Here is a 26,292-nt window from a genome sequence, read left to right as displayed (position 1 = left end):
GCACATGTTGCGGCTTAAGAATTAGTTTTTTCAAGAGAATATGCATTTAAGGGGAATTTAATTATGTGCATGTTTCATTTTATATTGCATTTCGGCTGTAAAAAGGTGGTTGTGTATGGCATGCCGGTGCCAAAAGAAAAATCCAGTTTCCATCATACATATCCGGTTCGAAAACTCGCAACTGCATTACGGTATTTACAGGTATTGTTAAAAGTGTTAAAACAGAAATGTATTTAATACAAATAACTTTTCTAAGTAAGCAGGTAACTGAATAAACATTCGAAACAAAATGACTTATGTGAGGTTTCACTGACGATATTTTTTTACGATAACGATAATTTGGTTTGATACCTATTTGTATGTTGGTCTAAATTGTGGCGACAAACCTCGGTCGGTTCGTAAAAAAATTAAAAATGTGACTGAATATTCGGTCAGGGTCCTTTATCAAAGTTATCAAACTCAGGCGAAACCCATCAAATTTCAACAGGTCTCTATTTTACGTTTGGCTACTTACATATTGCTTACATAGGTTAGAAGCCAAGATAAACGAGTATTTAAAGCAAATACGCGCTTTTTGGAATGTATCTATATATTATCTGATCTCGTAATACCACTGTCTCGTACCCTTTCCAGGAACTTAATACTTAGTAGCTCGTGCTCGACTTAATTATGTCACAGTTATGTTTTTGCGTTCTAAATGGTCTTTTTATACTTACCGACTGTTAATGGGTTGTTTATGCAAAAATATACTTAAATACGGTGCTGTATGACGTGCCTAAAAGGCTTCATCAGCAGCTTATACGGAAAGTAGGTTTTTGTTTCAAAACCGCAGGGACTTCAAAAACTCTCTTGAAGAATTTTCTTTGTTTTCAGTTTTAATGTTAGATTGTATGAGTTGTAGGTGTTTCCTGTAAGTACTACATGGTACAAGACTGGTCCAGACAGTTGGGGGTTGAGAGACGTACGCAGATCCGAAGCCAACGCGTTACATCTTTGATAAAAAGCAAAATAAAGCACAATTAAATATGTTAAAGTTATTAGGCACTTAATATACCTACTTAAGTAGTTTAAATTCTTAGAAGAAGGAAAAGCGTACTTAATTAAGATTATAGATAGAGCTTTCAATAAGTTTAGAATCATTTAGTTAAATAAATTGTTAAAAAATACCTACAGTATATTAAAAAAGGCATTTTGACGCTATACAATACAGGCTGTCTCAGAAAGCAACTATAAAAGAAAAATGACTATAAAAGGAAAGCGACTATAAAAGGAAAATGAAAACCTTCAGTAGGTTTATCGTAAGGATTCAAATCATGATCCTATCCATGGTACCTTTATCGTAAGGATTCAAATCATGATCTAATAAGTTGACGCATCTTGTATCTTCTAAATAACCAAAATCAATCACCTGGGTCACCCTGGTTGCTGTGTCCGGTAATTAATTTGAAAAATATCAGGCGCTAAGGATCGATTTCCCACACAAATTTTGAATTTGGCGCTTTTCTACTGTCAAAGTTGGCTTTCCAGAGTATATCTTTCGTTTTATGGTCGTCATTTAGGATATCCTGAATACGTAAGTTTACGTGAATAACACGTAACTGACGTAACTATACCTACACCGTTACTTTAACATAAAGACATATAGCATTCTATATTTTATATGTCCCATTCTAAAGCCAGTTTTCATTACTAGATTTCCCAAGACGGCCGGTTTTTGCGGCGTACAATGAGAGCGCAGTTTTTCCGCGTTTTCCACGGTTTTTCCGACCACAGACAACATAGAGTGGCGGGTTTTTGTTTTTGTCGCAGCCGGGACTGGTTTTGATCCTCGCCGGGCTGGATTATTACATTTTTATGGATAAAAACGTTGAGCTATGAGCGAGATAATTTAGGATTATGTGTTTTGTCTATCTTTGTAGCTTCATGATAATGCAATAGAGACTATCTATGGATAAAATAGAGCCTTGTTACATAAAGAAAACTTGTGGTTAACCAGGCGACATTATATTTTTAAAACGCTACAAAGATGTTTCGATATTTGAGTAATGTTAAATAAAATATATCAAAATAAATTTAAAATGAGTGTTTCATTTTTGGTAAATTTTATTTGGATATTTGTTTACCTTTTTCTTTAGTCCTGCTGCTGAATGATTTGGGAGACTTTATCGTACCTACAACTTGACTAGGTTCGTCTCAAATGGACATGACTTAGATCAGTGGTCACCAACAGGCGGCCTCGCACTTGCGGCCCGCGAGCCCCCCTGGCTATTTTGTATATAATATTGTCAAACAACAATGTGTGATAAAGTCATACATATTAATAAAGTGCGGCCCGCGCAACTTCCTTAACTACTATGTGGCCCTTGGCTGCTAAAAGGTTGCCGACCACTGACTTAGATAATAATAATTGGCACGTATTTAACCGGTCCACTAATTAATCGAATTTGGGTAGTTTAAAAAAATAGAAATGGGTACTAAAATTAATAGTTTGGCAACAAAAATGGAGCCTTAAAATATACCAATATGAGTTGTATTTTAATGCCGTTACAGCTTTTGATTATTTTTAGACAGGTACCAAGTATTTATTTGGCAACTGAATTATTATATTGGAGATCATTTATGAAGGACATTTTAAAAAGAAAACGGCTATCTATTAATTCAAAAATGAAGTTCTTTTATAATATTTTGGTTGGTCATTACACGGTCAACCTAACACGCTCCTCCTCGCTTTGCTCGTCGTCGCACCTATCTGTTGACTCTAGCAGAACACAGTGGTAACTATTGAAATTAGTATTTAAAAATTTAAATATCTAATGGTATAATGGCCATTAGGCGTTTCATGATTAGAAATTTCGACAAGTATACTGACCATTACGTATTGGTAAATTAATTTGAGGTGTTTTGTGTAAAAAGTGACCAATATTCATTAAATTTAACTGCTTTCGTGTTAAAATACTACCTAGCTGAAACGACATGCTCAGTTATGACTATAGTTGATTACTTAGGTGTGAACAACTAGATGACAACTAAATTTTATGATCGCTTTACAGTATTAGTTGCCAATGTATTATTTTAGTCGCCAATCTATCACTTTAAGTTCCCTATAATTTTTTTGGGTGGCTTGATTTTGCTGCCAGTTTTTTTAATAATATGATGCTTATATTTGAGGCTAATATATATTTTTTGGCGCTAAAATATTAATGCACAGCCAAATTATATTATTATATGCCCAATGAAAGTTCCTGTTTAATATTTTAGTTGCCCGGTTAATAGTAAGCCATAATAATTTAGGTAGTCGGTCAATAACTTATTTTTGTTATTTTTAATTTGCGTAGTACTTCATTATTAACCCGAACAACATATTAAACATTTTTGAAATGACAATGAGATGCATATAAACGTATCACAAAATTAACAAACCTCAACGATCAAGACTGCTGCATCCATCGTGGAAAGCATTAAGCCCGAGGGGGCACGCAAAAAGCGCGCCAAGACAAAGCGGCAGAAAAACGCAAATTACCGGTGTGCGGCTTCGATTCCCAGCGCCTGACTTTTCGTAGAATCCACTTTTTATCAAGTGAAAAAAGTTATATATTCTTAATGAGGGGAAGGAATTTTTATTAGCTTAGACGGCGTGTCGCCTACAAACGTACCTTTATGTATGTATGTTATTTCCAAATAACCCACGGATAGGTACTTGAGCGTTTTCTAAAATAAATAGGTATTGAAAACCTGATTCCCACAGATCCTGGTGTTTTGGGTTCTTTCAACTCGAAATCACTAGCATATACTTAAAAAATGTCCCAAAATTGTATGTAAATTGTACTTTCCACTACGTCATGCACAATATAGCTACAAGAGAAAAAAAATCACACTAAAACGACGTAATGGAATGAACATTTTGGGACATATTTTTTAATGGTACAAAACCCTCCTTTTGCGTTGCCGTAGTCGGGTAAAAATGGAGAATGCGTGTGGAAATTCTAAGTAGAATGAGCCCAAGAATGTCCAGATTTGAACGAAGCAGGTTTTCAATATTTAGGTGTTTTAGAAAACGCCCACTTTTAGTCCATTTAAGCTAATTTTGCACAGACTTGAATAGATCATAGTGACATTATAAACTTCATATTTTCATAGAAATTTGACATTGCCACACTGTCATTGCAAATGCAAATGCAGAGTTAGCAAGGTCTAGATGATGTGAAACAAAAGAAAATGACTGCCTTATTTATTATCATTTACGGAAAGCACCTACTTTTTTACAAAGCGATCAGTTAATTTAAGAAATAAATGAAATAGGTAGGTAGGTACTTTGCAATCAGCAAAAATAATGTAGATAACGATTAAAATTAAGAGTTATTTGATACTAATTAAAAATATGTTAAAAATAAATAAAATAATTCAGAAAAGCAAACCCAGATCACATTAATCAACAATAACTTTGTTTTATTGTTTCTCTATGGGTAATTTGTAACTTCTTAGCTATAAATTATTCAGGATAGGTATATAACTACAGTGGAACCTTATATTTGTGATTAAAATAAAAATATATGTTAATGTTTATGATTGTCTAGATATTTCATTTGTAACATTTAATTAGTATCTGGTGTTGAAACTCTAGGTCCATGGGGTCCCAGCGCGCATAAGTTGTTCGCAGAAATCGCGAAGCGTCTGGTTGACGTAACTGGTGACCGAAGAGCTGGCGGCTACCTCGCACAACGTATCAGCATTGCGATACAGCGAGGAAATGCCGCCAGCATCCTTGGTACAATGCCTCAAGGGCCTATTTTAGATGTAAGCTAGTTATTAATTTCGTTTAGTAGTACCACTGTATATATATTGTATGTAAATAAATGTTTTCATATTAGTATCTTAAAATAAAAGCTATGATTCCAAATAAAAAAATATCCTCATAATTTCCCAGAACGCTACGTCGAGGCAGCTTTGCAGTTAGTGGAATTATATATTTATATAAAACATCAATTATAGAACATTCGTTCATTAACAAGAGAACCTAAGAAATAAGACCTATATGAAGTTCAGGCTAGGCTCATGACCAGTTGAATGCCTAGATACGATCACCATCACCATTTACCACCTAGGTTTTTTGCCAAATTACAAATTCATAGGTACTTTACATTTACATTCTACAATTTGTAATGCCAGAATATAAATTAGTTCACTACGGAATGCTATTAATAAATTATGAGTTATGAGAAAAGTTTTTAAGTTGCATGTGACTTACTGGTTCCATTCACGTTGCGACCGATGATCTTATTGGACCCGTTCGTCGCGGGGGCGGCGCTCCGTCCCGCTTCCTCGCCCGGGCTCTCCATCTCCCTCTCGCTCGCACACATCAACTAAACGACAATTCAAAAACACAGAAAAAATAAATTACATAATCTAAAACTGGCAGAAAAACACTGCCACAAAATTTATTTATATTAAATATATTTATTTTTTTATTGTTTATGGTTCGAAATTAATGTTTTTAATTTTAATTTCGTTCATTCGCGATCTGTTCAAATTGGATTTGACAGTTCGAAAGCGCGGTTTTGGCGCGTATTTCGGCGGGCTACAAGTTAGTAGTCGTGGCCGAGTGACGCGCGCGCCGCGACTGACGTTTGGAGCCCTATGCAGCTGCCCCGCCCAGCACCCCACGGCACCCCCCCACGTGGCTGACGCTTTCCTTGCCCTCGCGTTTACATAAAAAACGTACTTGTGTGTGTGCGTTATGTGAAAGGGTTAAATTTCGGTTGAAATCTGTCTTGTTATTGATCGTTTTAAGTTGAGATGTGATATTAAATAATATGGTTGTACCTAGAAGCGTCATTTTTAAGAATTTTGGTACATAAAGGTTCGTGAAAGTTAATCAAAACTTTATCATCTGAAGACGAAATGAATTCTACGGTTTACCTACTCAGAAAATTATATCTAATACCTATATGTATTTTATTCATGAAACAAAGGTTTATTAGTTATACATATTATTTAATTAGTTAGAGATTAGATAAGATACATGTACTCTACTTGTATTTGTTTCATTTACATATTAATGATTAATGATATAAATTAATGTCGAAAACTTAATTAACCCCAATAAAAATCATTATGAAGTCATTAAATTTAACCTCAATAAGAGCTGTATTCATAGGCGAAAAAGGAAATCGGTATTTAAAGTTCATTCTTATGATATGCGATACGTAGTACCCACACACGTACTACGTATCGCAAATTTCTTTTGTAAATAAATAAGAGAACCATGTAGGTCCATAATCCATAACTGACCTCAAAAAGTAGGTATTTTATAATAATATGCAATTTACCAACGAAGAAAAATTCAATAAAAAACTTTCATTTTTAAAATTGGCGTGTTTGAGCAAACCCGTTTAGTTCGAAACATAGTTTTTGTAGATTATCGGATACCGTTGGCGGCGTCCATTTTATAGCTTTTTTAAGTTCCAGGAAAGCTCTCAGTTGAATTAAGCTTTAGTGATTATCATTTTTAATTTGATTTGGGCACGAATCGATCGAGTTTTTGCGCTATGGCCTAAACGGTGTGGGTCGTGGTTGAGCATAGACTTAAATTGGAGCATTTTTTGCAATGTGTAATCATTTAGGGTTCATCTAGTCTATTTTGGATCTAGAATTCTAGATAATAATGTAGCTTATTGACAGTATTGCTCAGTATACAATTAAAGTTAATACTAAATTAAATTCAATTCAATTCGTGAATAATATGTCCGGTTCGAAGGACCATGTTCGTGCTAAAACAGTTTTTAGGGTTCCGTACCCAAAGGGTAAAACGGGTCCCTATTACTAAGACTTCGCTGTCCGTCCGTCCGTCCGTCCGTCCGACCGTCCGTCCGTCCATCTGTCTGTCACCAGGCTGTATCTCACGAACCGTGATAGCTAGACAGTTGAAATTTTCACAGATGATGTATTTCTGTTGCCGCTATAACAAAAAATACTAAAAACAGAATAAAATAAAGATTTCAATGGGGCTCCCATACAACAAACGTGATTTTTGACCAAAGTTAAGCAACGTCGGGCGTGGTCAGTACTTGGATGGGTGACCGTTTTTTTTTTGCATTTTTTTCCGTTTTTTTTGCATTATGGTACGGAACCCTTGGTGCGCGAGTCCGACTCGCACTTGCCCGGTTTTTTTTAAACAAGATTACTGGAATGCATCGTTACGTCTATTATCTCTCTAGTATATCGTAAAACCGCTCAATTTCTTTGTGTACAAAACTTAATTTGAAATTCCATAGGTAGGTAGATATTTAACCCTTTACCTACGGGCTATTGAATCGCTCCGTCACCGCCCAATACGGGCATGTTTTGGCGAGAGTCAGCGGTTAGGCATAATTTCACTTACTTGTAACTTTTGAAGTATTACAGCTACACACTTGAAATTTCACACACACAATAAGTATAATGTGTTTAATCAATAAATAATCACTTGGAGTAATAATATTCACTATCTTTTCTGCTATCAAGCAATATACCAGTCACTAAGAAATTGAAGATTTTTAAGTTACTACTCGCGGATTTCACAAGTTTACGTTTAAGAACATTAGTTTATAATATACTTAACACAAATAAACACTTAAATAACTATAATTATGAAAATAATGCATAAATATCAATCACAAAAAACGTTGCACTAAAACAATTTGCCACTTATGGAAAATAGTGATGTGCGTCTATCGACGCATTTGTCGATATATCGATAACCTAGTAAATGTAAAACTGAAATTTAACAAGTTATGATTGTGGTGAAATTATTATTAGGTACAATAGTACCTAATAATGATTTCATAACATGTTAAATTCCAATATTTTAACCAAAAACGGTAAAAATAACACTCCAAACACTCCCACACCGTACTCTCATATCGACAACAAGTTGATGAAATTTGAAAACAACACTATTGTCCGCCATATTGAATTCAATTATTAGCACCTCTGCAGTACGGGTGTCAACTCCAGTTGCCAGCAAAAAAGCGGTAATTTTAAAATTATGTTTATATCAGAGCCATCTACCGAAATATTATGATATTTTTTTCTTTGTATCTATACTAATCACAGTGCATAATGTGACCGCTATTACCAAGCCACAAGGTCTCGTTTTGTTTTAAAAAATGTTGAACGCGACCATTACTTAGATCAACTATAGTTGACACCCGTACTGCAGCGGTGTTGCCTTACTGGCAACTCTGGTTGACACCCGTAGGTAAAGGGTTAAATTATGAAATGCGTATGCAGTACGCCTACAGGACAGGTCACAAGCTTTTAACTCCAATTGTAAGTACAGTCAGCAAAACTATCAGCTTAGCACCCCTGCTTATAAAAATTTAGGCAGGGGTGCTAAGCTAATAGTTTTGAAAGGACAAATCCTATTTGCGCTCCCAAAGTGAAGACTCGAGTCCTTTGAGTCTACTGCTTTAAGATTCGACGCAGTTTTTAATTTTGGTAGGCCCTCTGAGCTGAATTTCATATTCGTGTCAAACTTCTACTTTCTACTGTCTGACATTGTCTAAGAAAGCCATATATATACACAGAATGATTATCCAGACATCATAGTAGATAATCGTCCACAATCTCCAGCCGGTTTTTACGCGATTTCTCAAAAAAACCAACGTTAGATTTTCCCACACAACTGGTACCGTTGGTCATCATACAAACATACAGCATAGTTCCAGCTACCTGCAACCTTTCACCGCGGAAAAACCGGCAGCGCCTTACTCGACGGATATTATTTGCAGAAAAACTTGGGCTTCAGAACGAGCGGGGTGATGAGCGGAAGCGACTACGGCTGAGCTACCGACTGGCTTATTTCTTAGGTTTATGCATGTGTATGTGTCTACTTGTCTAGTTATGCTTAATCGTAAGTATACCATTTAAAAAGCATTTCGTAGTTACGCTAATAAAGATAAGTACGTTAAACGCCATGATACTTAAAATGCTATTAAATACATTGTTAATTTGTTATGAATCATTTTACATGGTGAAAATTTTTTAAATTATTGACGATTGTTCCATTCACCGAATTTAACCAGTGGTAAGTAAAAGAACTGCTACCCCGATACTATTTGTACATGTTTGTCGTTTGTGAAGATATAGCAGATATTAGGTAAGTATAGAATAGATATAATATGTCTGATGTAGCCTGGAAACGAAAAGGTTTGCATAATTATCTGCCAGTATTTTCCAGCATGCTGGTACTACGAGCCTCATAGTTGTTTGCGCAGCATCGTTGGTACCTACTCATGCGATAACCGGGCCGGGCAAGAAGATCTTTACTTTTGCATCCTACACTAAGATCAGGTCCGAGCAAGGAAATATAAGAAAGTATGCATTTTCTTTGGTCTAGGTAACAAGGGCCCGATTCGACAAAACGGTGTGACGTGACCGTTACATCTTTAGGGCATCGTCGGCATATATCTACTTTCGTGAATTGTATAATTATGACAGTTCCAAATTAATTAGTTTTAGTTTCAGAAATTATATTTTTAGGTATTTATTATGTTTTAAATAAATAGATAGCTTGTTATTTGTTGTTAACCTAGGGAAGAGCGGTGCCTCCCAATAGCGGCAATTCTTTGCTTACCGGGCTCCATCCCTTAAATCATGGCCATGTGTATTTTTAAAGAAATAAATAATTTTTTATTTTGTTTTTGTATTTGTAAAATAAATCGCTTTTAAATCTTCAATCTCGTCCAACCTCTCCGCTCGCTCTCTAGCCCCGCAAGTGGGGCTCTCTCGCCCGCCTATTTTCTCCCGCTCGCCACTCACAGCGCGATTCATTAAAAATACGATTTTCATCAACCTACCTGCCAGCTACCTGCCACCGTGCTGGTTTTGTACACATTTTTTAACGCATATAGATAGGAAATCGTCGCGAGTTGACAACTTCATGACAAGTCGAGTTAGAGTCGAGAAAAAGGCAGGAAACTGCTGGAATCGCGTGGTTGCGAAAGGTTTTAAAAAGTTTAGTCTCTGTTGCATTTTAACTTATTTACTTACCCTAGGATTTAAGTTCAAAGCGGAGATAATATAACAACAGAAAAGCGGCGGTATTCCAATGTGTGACTATCATATTAATAAACCCCGTTATCATTGTTACAGTTATTTTCATTGAATATAAGGATTGGCAAAAATACGTACCTCGAATTCGCCTTTATTATACGGCGTATTCAACATTCAGGATTTCGAATAAGTTTAGTATAATCTTCATAATAAGATTTAATATAGTGACTTTAAATTCATTGTTAAAGAAACTTATAAATCTTATAATGTATGTAATAATTAAACTCTACTTGACTGCATGTTATGTTAATGATTTGTATTGTTTACCTAGTTTTGACATTGTAATAAAGGGTTTTTACTAGAGATGCCCCGAATAGTGAATTTGGCCGAATTACGTTGATTTTCGAAAATTGATTTACGATACAAGTGCGGAAAAGAGGAAATTCGAAACGAGTGGCGATAAATTAAAACACGACCGAAGGGAGTGTTTTAAATCGACACGAGTTGCGAATTACCTATTCGCACGTGTATCGTACAACGTTTTACAGTACATATGGCCCTTTAAACTTTTGACATCGCACGAAAAGTGCTATTTTACGCACTAGTGCGGGAAAATAGGACCATATTGTAGGTAAAGAAAGATATTTTCGCCATACATAATAGGGAACTCTATTATCAAATCCAGAAGAAAAAATAAATACTACAAAATAAAAATCAGCCAATATGTATTTGACCGTTGATAGACCTTACCCCGTTACAATAAGGTTTACCCGTAGTCAGTGCACTGTGTTGACAACGACGGTCCCACGCTTTTCGCGTAATGCAACCAGTATGTGCTCTACTTCCATTTATTAATGAGAATGACTTTATATAAAATTGACATATGAAATCTGTTTTATTTAAGTGTTGACTTTAAATTTATGAGTCAGATTTGTGCCTACAGATGTGCAAGTTTCGGAAAGTTAAAAAAAAGTTAGTAAAAGTTCTCGGAAATCTCAGGATAAACATGGGAAATAAAGGAAGGTTTCCTTTTGGAAATGGTAAATTTCGATCCCCATACAAAAATATGAGAATTTTTATAAGAATGAATGGATTGGTTCATAATTAAAGAGCTCATAACGGACATTACGGTCGGGCTTAGGGTTGCCATACGTCCGGATTTGTCCGGACAAGTCCGGATTTTTGACCCTTTGTCCGGATTGCGGCCGGACTTGGCAAGTCTCCGGATTTTTAGGAATGACCTTATAAAAAATATGTTTACGTGATATAGTGCGTAACGAATGCGATGCGGGTCGGGCGGAGGGAAAGGGAAAGGTAGATCCACGATACAGTACACAGCAGAAAGCAGCGCGCCGCCGCCGAGGCGTCTTTAAAGCTACGCCAAATCTCTGTTACAAGAAATGTCCGGATTTTTAGGGTGATTTCGGATTTTTATCAGGACATTTAATCCTTCCATATGGCAACCCTAGTCGGGATAAGCTTTCAAACTGTTATAGGTACGTAAGTAAATACATACGTACTACGTAAATGCAAGTAAATGTTAAAAAAAATTAACATAAATTCTAGTCGTTTCGAAGGGTAAAGGAAAAAAATTGACCGAAAAATTTAAGTTTCCGTTAACCGTCACAAAACTGACATCCAGTAAAACTGGGGATGCTATTTTTTCTTATTTTTAATCAATAATTTGAGTCGAAATAAATCAAAATGGTTTTCCGCGGTTTTGTACTTGGTGCTATGGCTAAAGTTGTCGACGTTTTTCAGTTCACTTAAGTCATGTTCACCATGGAGAGTGTAAATTTGTAGGAAACACTCTGGAACATTAAGCACCTAATACCTAACACTCTATTACTAAGATACCATTAAAGACGAAAAACAGCCCATTTTAAAATTCAAAGCAAAAACTAAACATCCTTAACCGCAACGCAATAGACATAAATATTTTACGATTTCAGTCCCAAAGCATCTGCTCCGAAAAAACATCATTATACATAAACGCCCATTCTCGAAACAAGAATTTAATCAGATAGTTTTTACCAAACGGCAATTTCGGGAACGCATTCGGCGCGCGCGGGAAAAACTACTCGCAAAGATGGCGACCGCGGCGTCCGATGCAAATGGTGTCGCGCTGAAAAAGCTCTGCGCTGTAAAAACTTAAAGGAACTCATAGTATTTCATCGGCGTCGCCAGTTATTGAGCGGGGTTAATGTTTTTATACTAAATTCCCGCGTTCGCTGCGAGGCTGGTTTTTGCGGGCCGGAGTCTGGGAACGCTACCACAGACAAAAACCTACCATTGCCGCGCGCTGCAAAAACGCTGCGACGTATGGATAGAATTAATGGCATTCTTTTAATTTTCTTCAAGAAAGCGCGGGAGGAAACGGTGTAATGAGTGTTGCCAGCCGCAAAAACGCTCCGTATAATGACGTTGCTCATTTTAAATCCAGTTTTATTTTTCTTGTTGGACAACGTGTAAAAAGAAATCCGGAATCTTCCGAGTGAGTACGTATTCTTATTCCACTTTGCCGCTAATAAGAGCTTTTTCTTTGACTTCTTAAGCAAATGGTCTTATTAGAATAGCACTAAGTGGACCTGCCGATATGTGTCACGCTCACGCTAAACGCGTTGCATGCTGTACTTTTACACTGGACTCGTCACCTTAAGTAGATGTAATTATCATTTTAATACGTGCTGCTTCGCATTATAAAAAGGGAATCCGCATTAGGGACGTAAGTACTTAAGGACTGCAATGATTATAGTGAAAGATAGAGTAGGACTACTCTGACAAAGTGTGGCAATGTCATCAATAGTCATCATTAATGTCAAATATCTACAAAACTATGACATAATAACACTTTGTAGTAAGTATCTATTTAACTGGAAATCATTGACCTAACTTTTTTCATTAGACTTATGTTTTGTTTTATTTATCAAAAACATAAAAAAATATAAACATAGTTACATTCATATAAACAAAAACAAACAATTAGTGATGGTTATTAATAGACATTCCCATTATAATCATTGAAGTAATTAGTAGAGCTTAATTTCCAATAAGAGGTTTTCCAATAACGGTAAACGAAGTTCTAATAAAAGTTACAAGGTAAGTATTATAAATAGCTGTATGAGAGTTAGGTACATACGAATACATATACTTGGTCAAGCAGATCTTGTCAGTAGAAAAAGGCGGCAAATTTGAAAAATGTAGACGCGAAGGGAGGTCGTCGCATAGAAAATTTGAATTTCGCGCCTTTTTTTACTGACAAGATTTGCTTGACCGTCTATAATTACCTATTATAATACATATCTACTTATTAACGGCAACATTGCTACTTTACCGCACTAGTGCAATAATTAGCACATTACGTAACTATGTCGAAAACTTAAAGGGCCTAATAAGGAACCTACTATAAAACGTTGTACCTTCAATAATGTTACATAAACACAATGAAGGCCGCAAAAATATCTGACATAGGTAATCTTATTTGTAGAGCCATAAGATCGTGTCACATATTTTATGGGCCTTATTCGAAGAGTAACATATTATTGCAGGTGACTGTACGGTACATGTGCGGATAGGCAATTCGCAACTCGTGTCGATTTTTAATTTATCGCTACTCGTTGCGAAACTATTTTTCGCACTCGTATCGTAATGTACTATTGAAGTTACGAAAGCTTATGATATTTTCGCAACTCTACCGAATAGTAGGTACTTTTATTTTTGGGACAAGGTGTGATTCCGTATTTTTTCCGCCCAGAATGTGCTCCTCAAACCAGCTAAATTTTATTCAAATCTAAGAAGAAAAAATAAATGACCATAAAACATAAATTAGCCTTAATACCTATAGGTCATTTTATATGGAATGTGACTAGTGGCTTTGTGAGCTGTAGACCTCCAACTGAATAAATGTACCCACGGCTCCACCATTTGGAAAAAAATACAAAAACTTAATCGACTGTAAAAAACAATTTAACCATCGAACCTCAAAGCGAAGCGTAATTTTTTTTCCATTTTTTTCCTTTCATAGAAAAAATTGTAGTGTAGACTGTAGGTACTTTGTACATACATAAAAATTCGAATGATGAACCAACTCCTAGTTCTATTCTGTTCTTGAATCGGGGTTAACTATCTATTCTACCATGGTATAATAATATACTCCGCCTGGTACTCTCTTCCGACCACGTGACTGACACAAGCCTACGTCATCGTGCGACAGCGCTATATAATAATATGCGATACTTAGCGCTATATAAAGTGGCAATGTTATTGTGACGTAGGCTTGTGTCACTCTGGGAAGAGAATACCATGTTTTATTAGACTGCTATTCTACTTAAGTACCGACTAAAGAAAGGATGCGTAGCACGAGGAATTTCGTACATTGACCCGTCTGTTTCTATATCTATCGCACGCGTATATTGCTATCCTGCTTGCACAGCTTGACCGCTGTTATTATGAGCGGGACAGCAATATAATTACGCACGAACGGTAGAGATAGGAACAAACGGGGTTTTTTGTGCTAAGTGTCCTTTCTTTAAAACTGAATGCTACACATAACTACTTAATTTAGCGATTGGGTTAGGTACCTACATTGATGACTCACGTTAGACCGGGCCGTGTCCGGGCCGGAGCTTCCGGCGCTTACTTCTCTATAACATGACAGACGATCACGTGATGCTTTCCACAGAAAACGATGCGTCGCTCCGGCCCGGACACGGCCCGGTTGAACGTGAGTCATCCTTAAAGTAGATAAATGAAATGGCTATAGAAATTGAGGAGCGAGGTACATACTACACTACACCAAGTACCGGGTTCGATTGCTGCTCAATTAATAAGGCTGCCTCTTTTACACAAGAAAATATAATCGTTAAGGGCGGTAGCAAAAAGTTTAATAGCTGCTTGAAAGTATTAAAAAGTTGCACGAGTGTTTCAGACCGCGAGAAAGCTACCAACTTACAAAAAATATGGGGTCACCCAACACGTTTAAGTCCGGTTTCTAGAAGTGATTTATTGTAAGTTGTAGAAATAAATCCAAAAGATTATTGGTTACCTTATTTGGTGGTACCGTACTAATTACAAAGCTCATGGATTAAAATCCAATTTTCATCACACTCGCTCAGTAAATGTGGAATTGCACGCAGGTTTAGCGGGAGTTATAGAAAAAGCGTTCTCCCTAGGGAGTTATGAAGTTTCTAGTGCCATAATTAACAGTTTTTTGTCTTTATACTTAATTTTTGTATCGCAAGTGTGATGAAAAACATTGTATGTAACTCGGGGCGTAATAATATTGCAAACTCGAGTCTATAAATCGCTCCGGCAAGCCGTCGCGATTTAACTTACTCTCGTTTGCAATATTCAACTTACGCCCCATGTTGCACAATGTACTATTCCAATAAAGAAAACTGTATATATTGTTTAAACTGATACTAAATACTTTTTATGACATTGGCGTTTAGTTTTCTTGGTAATAACTTTTTATTGACACTGCCATTCCTATTTCAGTGTTGTTAAATGTAATGAAATGCTTCTTTTATATTTGCTTACCATTATAACACAATTTTATTATCTTTTTTTAATGATATATTTACGCATTTTATAAAAATATGCGTAAAACGAAACGTACTACTTAAAACTTCCCATTCACGAAACTCTTTTTTATTTTATGTGCGTAATGTTGGCTAAACTGGTTTCTTCATAAAATTATTTTAATTTTCTCAGCAAAAACGACTGTTAATTGTACGATAGTCCGTAGAAACTATTTGCATTTAAATATTTTTCTACAAATATCAATATTAATATAACCTATTTGAGATTTATTTCTTCATCTTTATTTGTTCGTTGATATCATTTATAGCAAGCCTTATGTATTTTTTTGATATGGCAATTATATCCAAACCGAAATTTGAATTTTGTTTGAACGACTCCGTTCAACGGATTCCCTTGACGATAAATTGGGATTTTGACGCATTTTATTTTATTTTAGGGAATTGTCCAGGAATTTTTGAACCATTGAGTGTAACAAACACAGTGTGAAATATTTTATGTGTGTAGTGCCAAGATGACGTCGGAAAAAGGCTCTCGGAGGGATAAAAACCAGAACATCCAAGTGTTTGTTAGACTAAGGTAAAGTTGTGTAATTTCATCTATTTATCTCCATAATTACAACATTCTAGCCTTATTTCTAACGTGTTATTATGATTACGGATTCTTTTTTTATATTTAACTCGTATATTCACCATGTTTTGACCTTTTTAGTTATTGTTTTGAATGGTATTTTAGGGTGTAATAAAAGACGTTTTTCTTTGTACTTTTCGGTATTATAGTTTGTAATAATACATTTCAATGAGGCGTTTGTCTGTTTATCACCACTACAAAAGCTAGATAATGTAGTTAAATATGCCAGTATGAGTCAGAGTGATAAATTTTCATCATGCAATGCCAATGAATTTTACGCATTTATTTAACTGAGTCCTAACTCAGAATTACTACATTCATTCACGAATATCAAAATTGAAATATACACCATTGTTATCTAGTTATGTTAACATTACAGTGTCTATTTTTCCTATTTCCATGCAATGTCTACCACCATTGATAGCTAATCCTGTCAATATCGTTGTATTCAGACCATTCTTACTATACTTGCACATGTGTACATCCTCTGCCATTTAAGTATGACAAACTACACAATATTTTCCTAGTTTTTATCAACATTTAGTACATTTGAACCCAGTAATAACTAAATATTTCTGTAAACCAAGCCATCTGATAAGAGGCTCCTAAACAGTAGTATTTTAGTCCTGCTTTGCTATATGCTAGAGTGAGATGGTAACTTCTTATGGTTACTTCTGCCTCACATCAGCTCACACAATTTTATATCAAATATTTGAAAAATCAAAGGATTGTGTAAAAGTGTGTGTTGGTAAACTAGTATTTTCTTGCACAAGAAGGTTTTCAATGTATAAAACCTCAAACTCAGGTTCAAGAAAACCTGTGAGAGCATAAAAGCCAGGTTTTGGTCCACATAAATTTATCTAAAGCCTTGTTTGGACTAGTAATTTTGTTGAGTACTGATCATTTTAGTGCTACCTTCTACCGTTCTCTTAAACTCAAATGTGTGAACACCAAAAATTTAGTCGAGTATAAGTCAGTGATTTAGTTGAGTGGAGCCACTTTATTAAATTTTTTCTGGCAAGTAAGCATTTGTGGTTTAAAATTAAACCGTAACTGTTTACTAGTTCTTATTTTTATGTTGCTATGGGTTAAAAATAATTTCATTTAAATTAAAGTCATGTATTTATTCAATGTATCTGAGATCTGGCAGTGGCAGATCCTGCTGGCGATGGAGGGATGAACTAGACCCTTCTTGAAGGAGTGGCCAAACCCAGCACTGAATAGTGATCAGTGGAGAAATTGGGACAGTGCCCATCAGTGGGACAAATAATAATAATATTTACATGTTTAATTTTGTACTAAGCAGAAAGGTCGGCTAACAATATGAAAATGTTTAAAAATAAAGAAAAAAAATCACTCAGTATGAGTGGTGCTCCTGACAGAGGATTTTTGCAGTTAGGCACCTAAGGAAAGTTTGCTGGTTTCACTGTATATTCAACTTTTCTAGAAAAATTTCAATACTTAGAAGTAAGCCAGATTAAAGTTTTTTAACCTATTATTTGTTTCTATTACAATTACAGACCTCTTAACCAGAGAGAGCGAGACATAAAGTCCCTCGGAGTGATAGAAGTAGTGAACGGGCGTGAGGTGGTGGTGCGTCAGTCACAGCAGACCACGCTCACTAAGAAGTTCACATTTGACCGTGCCTTTGGACCTAATACTAAACAGGTAAGCTTCTGCTTTTGAAAATTTTAACAAAACTAGGACTCCGTCTTGAGCAGTGTTCTTTGCTTCTTCCACATGCTCAAGTCTTACAAGCAAGAAACAAGATACTTTTTTTTTTTTAATTTATTTATCATAAAGTACACAACACTTTTATAAACATTATATTCCTCGCCAAACTGCAATTGCTAAACTTAACTTAACAACTAAATTCAGGTATATTTTAGGTACAGTTTAAATGTTAGGGTATATTATCCAATAACGTATTTTTTAACTCAGCTTTAAATTTAGCCCTACTACATTTATTTTCTTCCCTTAGGTAGTTAATTTCGTTATACAATTTTGGTATCAAAAACAAATCAGTTCTTTTGCCATAATAGTTTTTAGCAGTATTTTGTACAATTTTTTTAAGCCTTATGCTCTTTGTTCTATATCTACTTTGTTTCAACACCTTAAGAGCGCTATTACATTTCGGCGTTGAGCGAGTTTAGGTATTTTACGCGCTGCGGCAGGCCGTGCGAGCTCAGTTCGCCGATCCCTTCTACCACACTCGCACTACAATGATGGATTAAACATTCTTGATCCTTCGCGAAGCATATTGAAATCAACCATAACAACACTAACTGTACTTAACTTTTAAAGTTCTAAAACTGTTATTTGGTAAGTACGAAAATACTAAATGCAGTGCAAATGTACATAGGGGCTGTTCATAAATTACGTCATCTATTTTTGACGATTTTTGACCCCCCCCCCCACCCCTCAAATCATCCAAAAATCAAGCTTCGGATGAATCTGTTTCCTCCTACGTCATGTTACCATCATCCGATGTCCAGACCCCCCCCCCCCACTTCCCATTTGAAACGACGTAATTTATGAATAGCCCCATACTCGTACTTATGAAGGTATATTACTCGAAAGAAATTATAGGTACCTACTCGCTTATTTACATGTTTCGTCATTGCATTTGGTACCTATAGGTTGTAAAGTTTGTATCAACGAGGGTTTAAAAACGAACTGGTACTGAGGATCTGATGATGATTAAGGTGGTCACGGATACCAATCAACCATGTAGTAACATGATTAGGCTCGTTTGATTCGTCTCAACAAGATCTTTGACACTGAAGATACACAGGGTCTGATGATGGAGCTGGAAGGTGGCCACGGGTACCAGTCTATCATGTAACTAAACAACTTCGTGTTTGGGCTCGTTTGATTCGTCTCAACAAGATCTTTGACACAAGACAGTACTCAGGGTCTGATGATGGAGCTGGAAGGTACCATTACCAATCAACCATGCAACTAAACCACATCGTGTTTAGGATCGTTTGATTCGTCTCAACAAGATCTTTGACACTAGGTGATACTCAGAGTCTGATGATGGAGCTGGAAGGTGGTCACCGGTACCAATCAACCATGCAACTAAACCACTTCGTGTTTAGGCTCGTTTTATTCGTTTCAACAAGATCTTTGACACAAGATAGTACTCAGGGTCTGATGTTGGAGCCGGAAGGTGGTCACCGGTACCAATCAACCATGCAACTAAACCACATCGTGTTTAGGATCGTTTGATTCGTCTCAACAAGATCTTTGACACTAGGTGATACTCAGAGTCTGATGATGGAGCTGGAAGGTGGTCACCGGTACCAATCAACCATGCAACTAAACCATTTCGTGTTTAGGCACGTTTTATTCATCTCAACAAGATCTTTGACACAAGGTAGTACTCAGGGTCTGATGATGGAGCGCGAAGGTGGCGACGGGTACCTGTCTATCATCATCAGCTCCATCATCAGACCCTGAGTAGTATCTTGTGTCAAACATCTTATTGCGACGAATCAAACGAGCCCAAACACGAAGTGGTTCAGTTACATGGTAGACTGGTACCCGTGGCCACAGTCCAGCTCCATCATGAGACCCTGAGTACTAACTTGTGTCAAAGATCTTGTTGCGACGAATCGAACGAAGCCAAACACGAAGTGGTTTAGTTGCATGGTTGATTGGTACCGGTCACCACCTTCCGGATCCATCATCAGACCCTCAGTACTACCTTGTGTCAAAGATCTTGTTGCGACAAATCAAACGAGCCCAAACACGAAGTGATTCAGTTACATGGTAGACTGGTACCCGTGGCCACCTTCCAGCTCCATCATCAGATCCTGAGTACTATCTTGTGTCCAAGGTCTTGTTGAGACGAATCAAACGAGCCTAAACACGAAGTGGTTTAGTTGCATGGTTGATTGGTACCGGTGACCACCTTCCAGCTCCATCATCAGACCCTGAGTACTATCTTAAGTCAAAGATCTTGTTGAGCCGAATCAAACGAGCCCAAACACGAAGTGGTTTAGTTGCATGGTTGATTGGTACCGGTGACCACCTTCCGGCTCCATCATCAGACCCTGAGTACTATCTTGTGTCAAAGATCTTGTTGAGATGAATAAAACGAGCCTAAACACGAAGTGGTTTAGTTGCATGGTTGATTGGTACCGGTGACCACCTTCCGGCTCCATCATCAGACCCTCAGTACTACCTTGTGTCAAAGATCTTGTTGCGACAAATCAAACGAGCCTAAACACGAAGTGGTTTAGTGGCATGGTTGATTGGTACCGGTGACCACCTGCCGGCTCCATCATCAGACCCTGAGTACTATCTTGTGTCAAAGATCTTGTTGAGACGAATCAAACTAGCCTAAACACAAAGTGGTTTAGTTGCATGGTTGATTGGTACCGGTGACCACCTTCCGGCTCCATCATCAGACCCTGAGTATTATCTTAAGTCAAAGATCTTGTTGAGACGAATAAAACGAGCCTAAACACGAAGTGGTTTAGTTGCATTGTTGATTGGTACTGGTGACCACCTTCCGGCTCCATCATCAGACCCTGAGTACTATCTTAAGTCAAAGATCTTGTTGAGCCGAATCAAACGAGCCCAAACACGAAGTGGTTTAGTTGCATGGTTGATTGGTACCGGTGACCACCTTCCGGCTCCATCATCAGACCCTGAGTACTATCTTGTGTCAAAGATCTTGTTGAGATGAATAAAACGAGCCTAAACACGAAGTGGTTTAGTTGCATGGTTGATTAGTACCGGTGACCACCTTCCGGCTCCATCATCAGACCCTGAGTACTATCTTGAGTCAAATAAATACATATAGAATGTCAGGTCGTTTCAAATATTTTTAATCCTGTCCGGTAGTTTATTAAACTGTACCATTATAAATTATAATACTATAAAAACAGTGCTAGGATCAAAGTCTCTCGTTGCGGTTTACACGCACACAGTATAGCGTTTTACACGGCGCCCGCCGCACACAATGATAAAAAACCTCGTCGTCGCCGTTGAAAATGTGCGGAGCCGACCGACACACGTCCTGCCTCTACAAGCTCTGCCGCGGCACTGAGCTGGCGCAGCGCGCGTCATCGGTAATATAGAGTAGTTTTCAAAAAATTGCCAAAAAATTATAGTAGAATTTCATAAACACTAATGTATACCAACAGTATAAGCAAACGTTGCAGATTGCTTGAGTATGAAAATGACTTCGATATTAAGTAGATTTTCGTAGGAATTGACACTTGTTTCGGAGAGAAAATCGAGTTCGTTTTACTTTGATTTTCTCTTTCTCAAAGGTATGTAGGAAAAATATAGTTTGATATGCCTAAAGTACAGGGTATTAGTAATACAAAATAGCCAGGTTTAGCAGAGTAAAATTCTCAACATTTCCAAATAAGAGCTCGCCATTCAGTGCTTCACGGGGTTTTTCGGAAACGACCATCAGAAAAAAAATCATTACTAATTTAATAAGTCCTTTTTCTAATATTTACAACGATATTTATAAAGATAAGAAGACGCTTTTACTGGAACAAGTACTCATTGTTTCTAATAATGAGCGCAAAGTCCTGAATTTCGTCGACTAGTATCATCAATTTTGCATTATTTCGACTTTTCTTGTAAGAGCGCTCTTAAATTTAGTCATCATCAAAACAATTTTCTACTGCTATCAAGTATTGCACCTTTTGATGTATAGGAAGTATTTTACATATCTTGTACAATTTGTCGTAATTCCCTTTAAGCCTATTTTTAATTTTTTTATTAACTAGGTATTTCATAGATCTTAACTGTATTTTTTTAATTTCGTCTAAATAAGTATGAAAAGTTCGACCATATACACTTAGACCATAATTAATGGTTGAGTCCACTAACGCGTAATAAACAACGAACATTGTCTTTTTATTAATTAATCTATTTAAGTGATATAACTTGCTTAGGACTGAACGGAGTTTAGAACAAACTGCAGTAACATGTGTTTTCCAGTTAAAATTGTTATCTACATGCATACCTAAGTACTTGTATGTGTGTTATACTACGGGTGGTATAGTGGCAATGGCACGACGATGTTGCAACTACCTATGTTGGTAGATTTGATAAATGTCATGTCTCCTCAGCGCCTCATTGAGGACACATTCCATCAACACATGGTGGACATCTTCTATTTTATTGCACTCTTGGCAATTTGGTGATGCAGCTAATTTCATAAGGTGCTTGAATTTATTTGATGGAATGTGCTGAACAAAGCCTGAGGAGTGATACTACCTGTTTCCTACTTAGCTTTTTGTCAGTTTCATTCCTACCTATTACAGTTAGATAATAACCGGCAGTCTATATCACGAGTGAGATAAGGTACAAGTTGGAACCTGGCGACACAACTAGTTTTCTATGTACTACTATGAAATTGTCTCTTCTTTCTCGCTCATGAGAGCCTGGGGTCCGCTTGACAACTAATCCCATGATTTGACGTAGGCACTAGTTTTTACGAAAGCGACTGCCATCTGACCTTCCAACCCAGAGGGGAAACTAGGCCTTATTGGGATTAGTCCGGTTTCCTCACGATGTTTTCCTTCACCGAAAAGCGACTGGTAAATATCAAATGATATTTCGTACATAAGTTCCGAAAAACTCATTGGTACGAGCCGGGGTTTGAACCCGCGACCTCCGGATTGCAAGTCCCACGCTCTTACCGCTAGGCCACCAGCGCTTCCTAGGCCACCAGCGCTTCCTAGGCCACCAGCGCTTCTATGAAATTGTACTGCAGAAAAAAAATATATTTTGCTAATGCCCTTGATATTTTCACAGATTGAAGTGTACCAACAAGTAGTAAGTCCATTGATAAAGGAGGTGCTATGCGGCTACAACTGCACGGTGTTCGCCTACGGGCAGACAGGCACCGGCAAGACGCACACTATGGTCGGCGAGAGCACCGGCGATGAGAACGTCAACTGGCAGAATGTGAGTACAGTCAGCATCGATAGGAGCCGATGAAACAACGCGCCAAAAATATCTGCCACCCTGGTATACTTTTCCTAATAGAAATAAATCTACAGTTTGCGTTCAAAAGTGTCTGATAATCCCTATTTAGGCCGTTAAAGAACTAGCATGCAATATTTGATATATTGCTAAGTATAGAGTATAATGAATTCAGTCGATCGGCCACCAAATACCGCATTTTTTCATGCAAGTTCTCGAACATCTAAATGGGGCTTTATTTTATTTATCGTATGGCATATGTACATGTCACTGGATTACAATGTCAAAGGTTTTGTTAAAATTTCGCCCTTCCCAGGTACGCAACTGCTTCATCTGACAGGGTCTTAAAATCGTCTACTTGGCCTGTGTATCTAGTAAGGGGGCATTCCAGAATGATGTGGTTGATGGTCTGATCTGGGTGCCCGCAGTTACAGGCAGGAGAGGAGCTCCAGCCCCATTTATACCAGTGGTGGCCGCAGTTGCCAACTCCTGTTCTTAGGCGGTTAAGGGCGGACCACACCCGGCGGGGTTCCTTGAAGCCTACTGGGGGTACACGCAGGGGTAAAGTAGAGAAGGGGTTGGCTTGGTCTCTGAGGGCTTCCCATTCTGTGGTCCATGCCTCCTCCAGGGTCCGGGTGGTCAGGGAATTTCCCATCAGTAATGCAGGGGGGTTTCGGGATTTAAGGCGTTTACTTCCGAAGCCCTCGAGGTCTTGGTGGATTGGTAGGCTAGGACTGCAGTGCGCTTTTGATAATTCGCGTTGGAGGCATTTTTCTCTTCGCAGGTGCGCAGGGGCTATGTGGCTAAGAGCTGGAAGCCAGTGGGTGGGTGTTGGCTTAAGGCATCCCGTTATTAGACGGAGAGTCTGGTTTAGCTGCGTGTCGATGGCTGAGGTATGAACACTATTTATCCAGACTGGGGCACAGTACTCAGCCGTCGAGTAAACCAGGGCCAGCGCTGTGGTTCGGAGACAGGAGGCAGAGGCTCCCCAAGTTGTTCCTGTTAATTTTTGCACTAGACTATTCCTGGTCTGCAGTTTAGCCGATACTTTTTGTAGGTGACACTTGTAAGTAAGACTTCTGTCCAGGGTAACTCCAAGGTACTTGGGGTGCGGGTTATGTTTAAGTATTGTGCCTTTAAACTTGACTGTCAGTGTTCTTTCTGCAAGCTTATTGTTAAGGTGGAAGCAGCAGACTTCCGTCTTACTTGGGTTAGGACAGAGGCGCCACCGGGTGAATAAGTCGTCGAGGGCTTCCAGGTCTCTTTGTAGGATTGGTTCGGTGGAATCCATTTTGTGGTGTTGGGTAATCATAGCCAGGTCGTCGGCGTATCCGAATTTACGTGACACAGTATCGGGAAGGTCATGCACGTAGATATTGAACAGGAGAGGGGCTAGGACAGAACCCTGCGGGAGCCCATTGTTTAGTGTTCTGACGCTGCTGGTTTCGTCACCCAGGAAAACCTGTATCGGCCTATTAGTAAGGGTGTTTTCAATAAGCCTGTAGATTTTCAATCAGGGTGGCCACTTTCTGGAAAACCGGGAAAACCGGGAAAAGTCAGGGAATTTCGCTGGTCATGGAAAAGTCAGGGAATTGTCAGGGAAATTTAATGGAGGTCAGGGAATAAAAATTGTCTCTGTATGTACATAATAAAATAAAAATAAAATATTAATTTTACCATCTGCAAACATTATAATATATATCTACTATAATTAGTTTAACGCATTCATGACCAGGGGGCGTGGCCTAGGAACAAACTTGTATGATGGTGGACGCACATTTGCATCGGGGCTTGGTATCATATGAAAAAGCTGGCTAATCTTTACTTTATGGACCGTCGATTTGGAGGGTGTGTTGGGAATGGGGGGGTAGAGGGTGCAAAGGGCTACCCCCCAGTCCAACCCCCATGGCGCGGAACCCCATGGTTATGGAGATATCCATGGTTAAAGTTTGTATGAAATTACTATGAAATAAAGGAGAAATGTGATAGCAGATGTTGATAGGTGCCGTTTTGTGTTAATTTATATTACCTTTTATACCACACCACCATCCTCAAGGTCACACAACATCTCAGGTCACGAAATCTTATGGTCACCAAAATCTCAAGGTCACCAAAATCTTTGGTCACTAGAATCTCAAGGTCACCAAAATCTTTGGTCACCAGAATCTCAAGGTACCCAAAATGTCAAGGTCACTTAAAACCGAATCAGAGCACCCCACTATCCACGTGGTCTTGTCTGTCCTACCCCTAGAGAGCAATTCCAAAAACGGAGGCGCGGAGGGAGGGCAGCCAGTAAGGCGAAGCTGCGGAGCCGAGTGTAGTGAGCGTGCTTTGTCACGCGAGGGCGGAAGGGCTGCTCTTCCGCAGCGCCGGAGCTAACCCAGATCTAACAGCTTCACCGCCCCTCAGCGCCCCCCCTCACGCCGCACCCCGTCTCCCAAAATTTTGCTGTAATCCCTTATTTCATAGTACATAATTCCATACAAACTTTAACCATGGATATCTCCATAACCATGGGGTTCCGCGCCATAGGGGTTGGACTGGGGGGTAGCCCTCTCCCCCCCCCCCCACCCCTTCCCCCCCTCCCCGCCCCAAAATTCGACGGTCCATAAAGTAAAGATTTACCCTAAAAACGGAATAAAATAAAGATTTAAGTGGGGCTCCCATTAGGGCATGCTCCCGGGAATTCCCGGTTCTCATATTCCCGGGAATTCCCGGGAATTTTATGGTGTCAAAAGAACCGGTACTGAAGACCCGGTACCGGTACTTCCCGGTTCTCATCATATGACTATTTATTCCCATTTCAATAGTAGTAATGTTTTAGTACTATAGCTCGGGACATTATATAACATTTAATAATGGTTCTATGAAACGGCGCACCCAAATAACCCGACAAACTAACCTAGTAAAGTAGGCATTCGTGCAAGCAGGCCGTGCCGTCATAATAGTGCTGAGTGCATCGACTACGCTACGGCCGTGTGGCTCGGCCCAGGCGGAGGCAAAGGGTGCCGGTTAATTTCGTAAAATAGGTTGGAACGCCAATAAGTGTTTGTTTATAATAAAATAAGTCGTTTGAAATGAAATGAAATGAAATGAAATGAAATGAAATGAAAGTTTATTCACGAGAACATA

The 26,292-nt window shown here is 38.1% G+C and overlaps 2 protein-coding genes across 2 annotated transcripts in view; one reads left to right on the top strand and one right to left on the bottom strand.

Annotated features, from left to right (window-relative positions):
- LOC134806581 (NGFI-A-binding protein homolog) overlaps positions 1-5,431 on the bottom strand; it is a 43,291-nt gene extending 37,860 nt beyond the window's left edge. Inside the window, exon 1 of the mRNA XM_063779892.1 lies at positions 5,246-5,431. Within this exon, the coding sequence (XP_063635962.1) occupies positions 5,246-5,357 (112 nt within the window). The 5' untranslated portion in view covers positions 5,358-5,431. The remainder of the gene's footprint in view (positions 1-5,245) is intronic.
- Positions 5,432-15,933: 10,502 nt separating this feature from the next.
- LOC134806413 (kinesin-like protein Klp61F) overlaps positions 15,934-26,292 on the top strand; it is a 38,766-nt gene continuing 28,407 nt past the window's right edge. Inside the window, exons 1-3 of the mRNA XM_063779683.1 lie at positions 15,934-16,149; positions 17,721-17,868; positions 22,990-23,142. Of these exons, the coding sequence (XP_063635753.1) occupies positions 16,085-16,149; positions 17,721-17,868; positions 22,990-23,142 (366 nt within the window). The 5' untranslated portion in view covers positions 15,934-16,084. The remainder of the gene's footprint in view (positions 16,150-17,720; positions 17,869-22,989; positions 23,143-26,292) is intronic.

The sequence above is a fragment of the Cydia splendana genome, chromosome 1, assembly GCF_910591565.1.
Source record: "Cydia splendana chromosome 1, ilCydSple1.2, whole genome shotgun sequence".
Taxonomy (NCBI): Eukaryota; Metazoa; Arthropoda; class Insecta; order Lepidoptera; family Tortricidae; genus Cydia; species Cydia splendana.
This window is presented reverse-complemented; position numbering and strand designations above follow the sequence as displayed.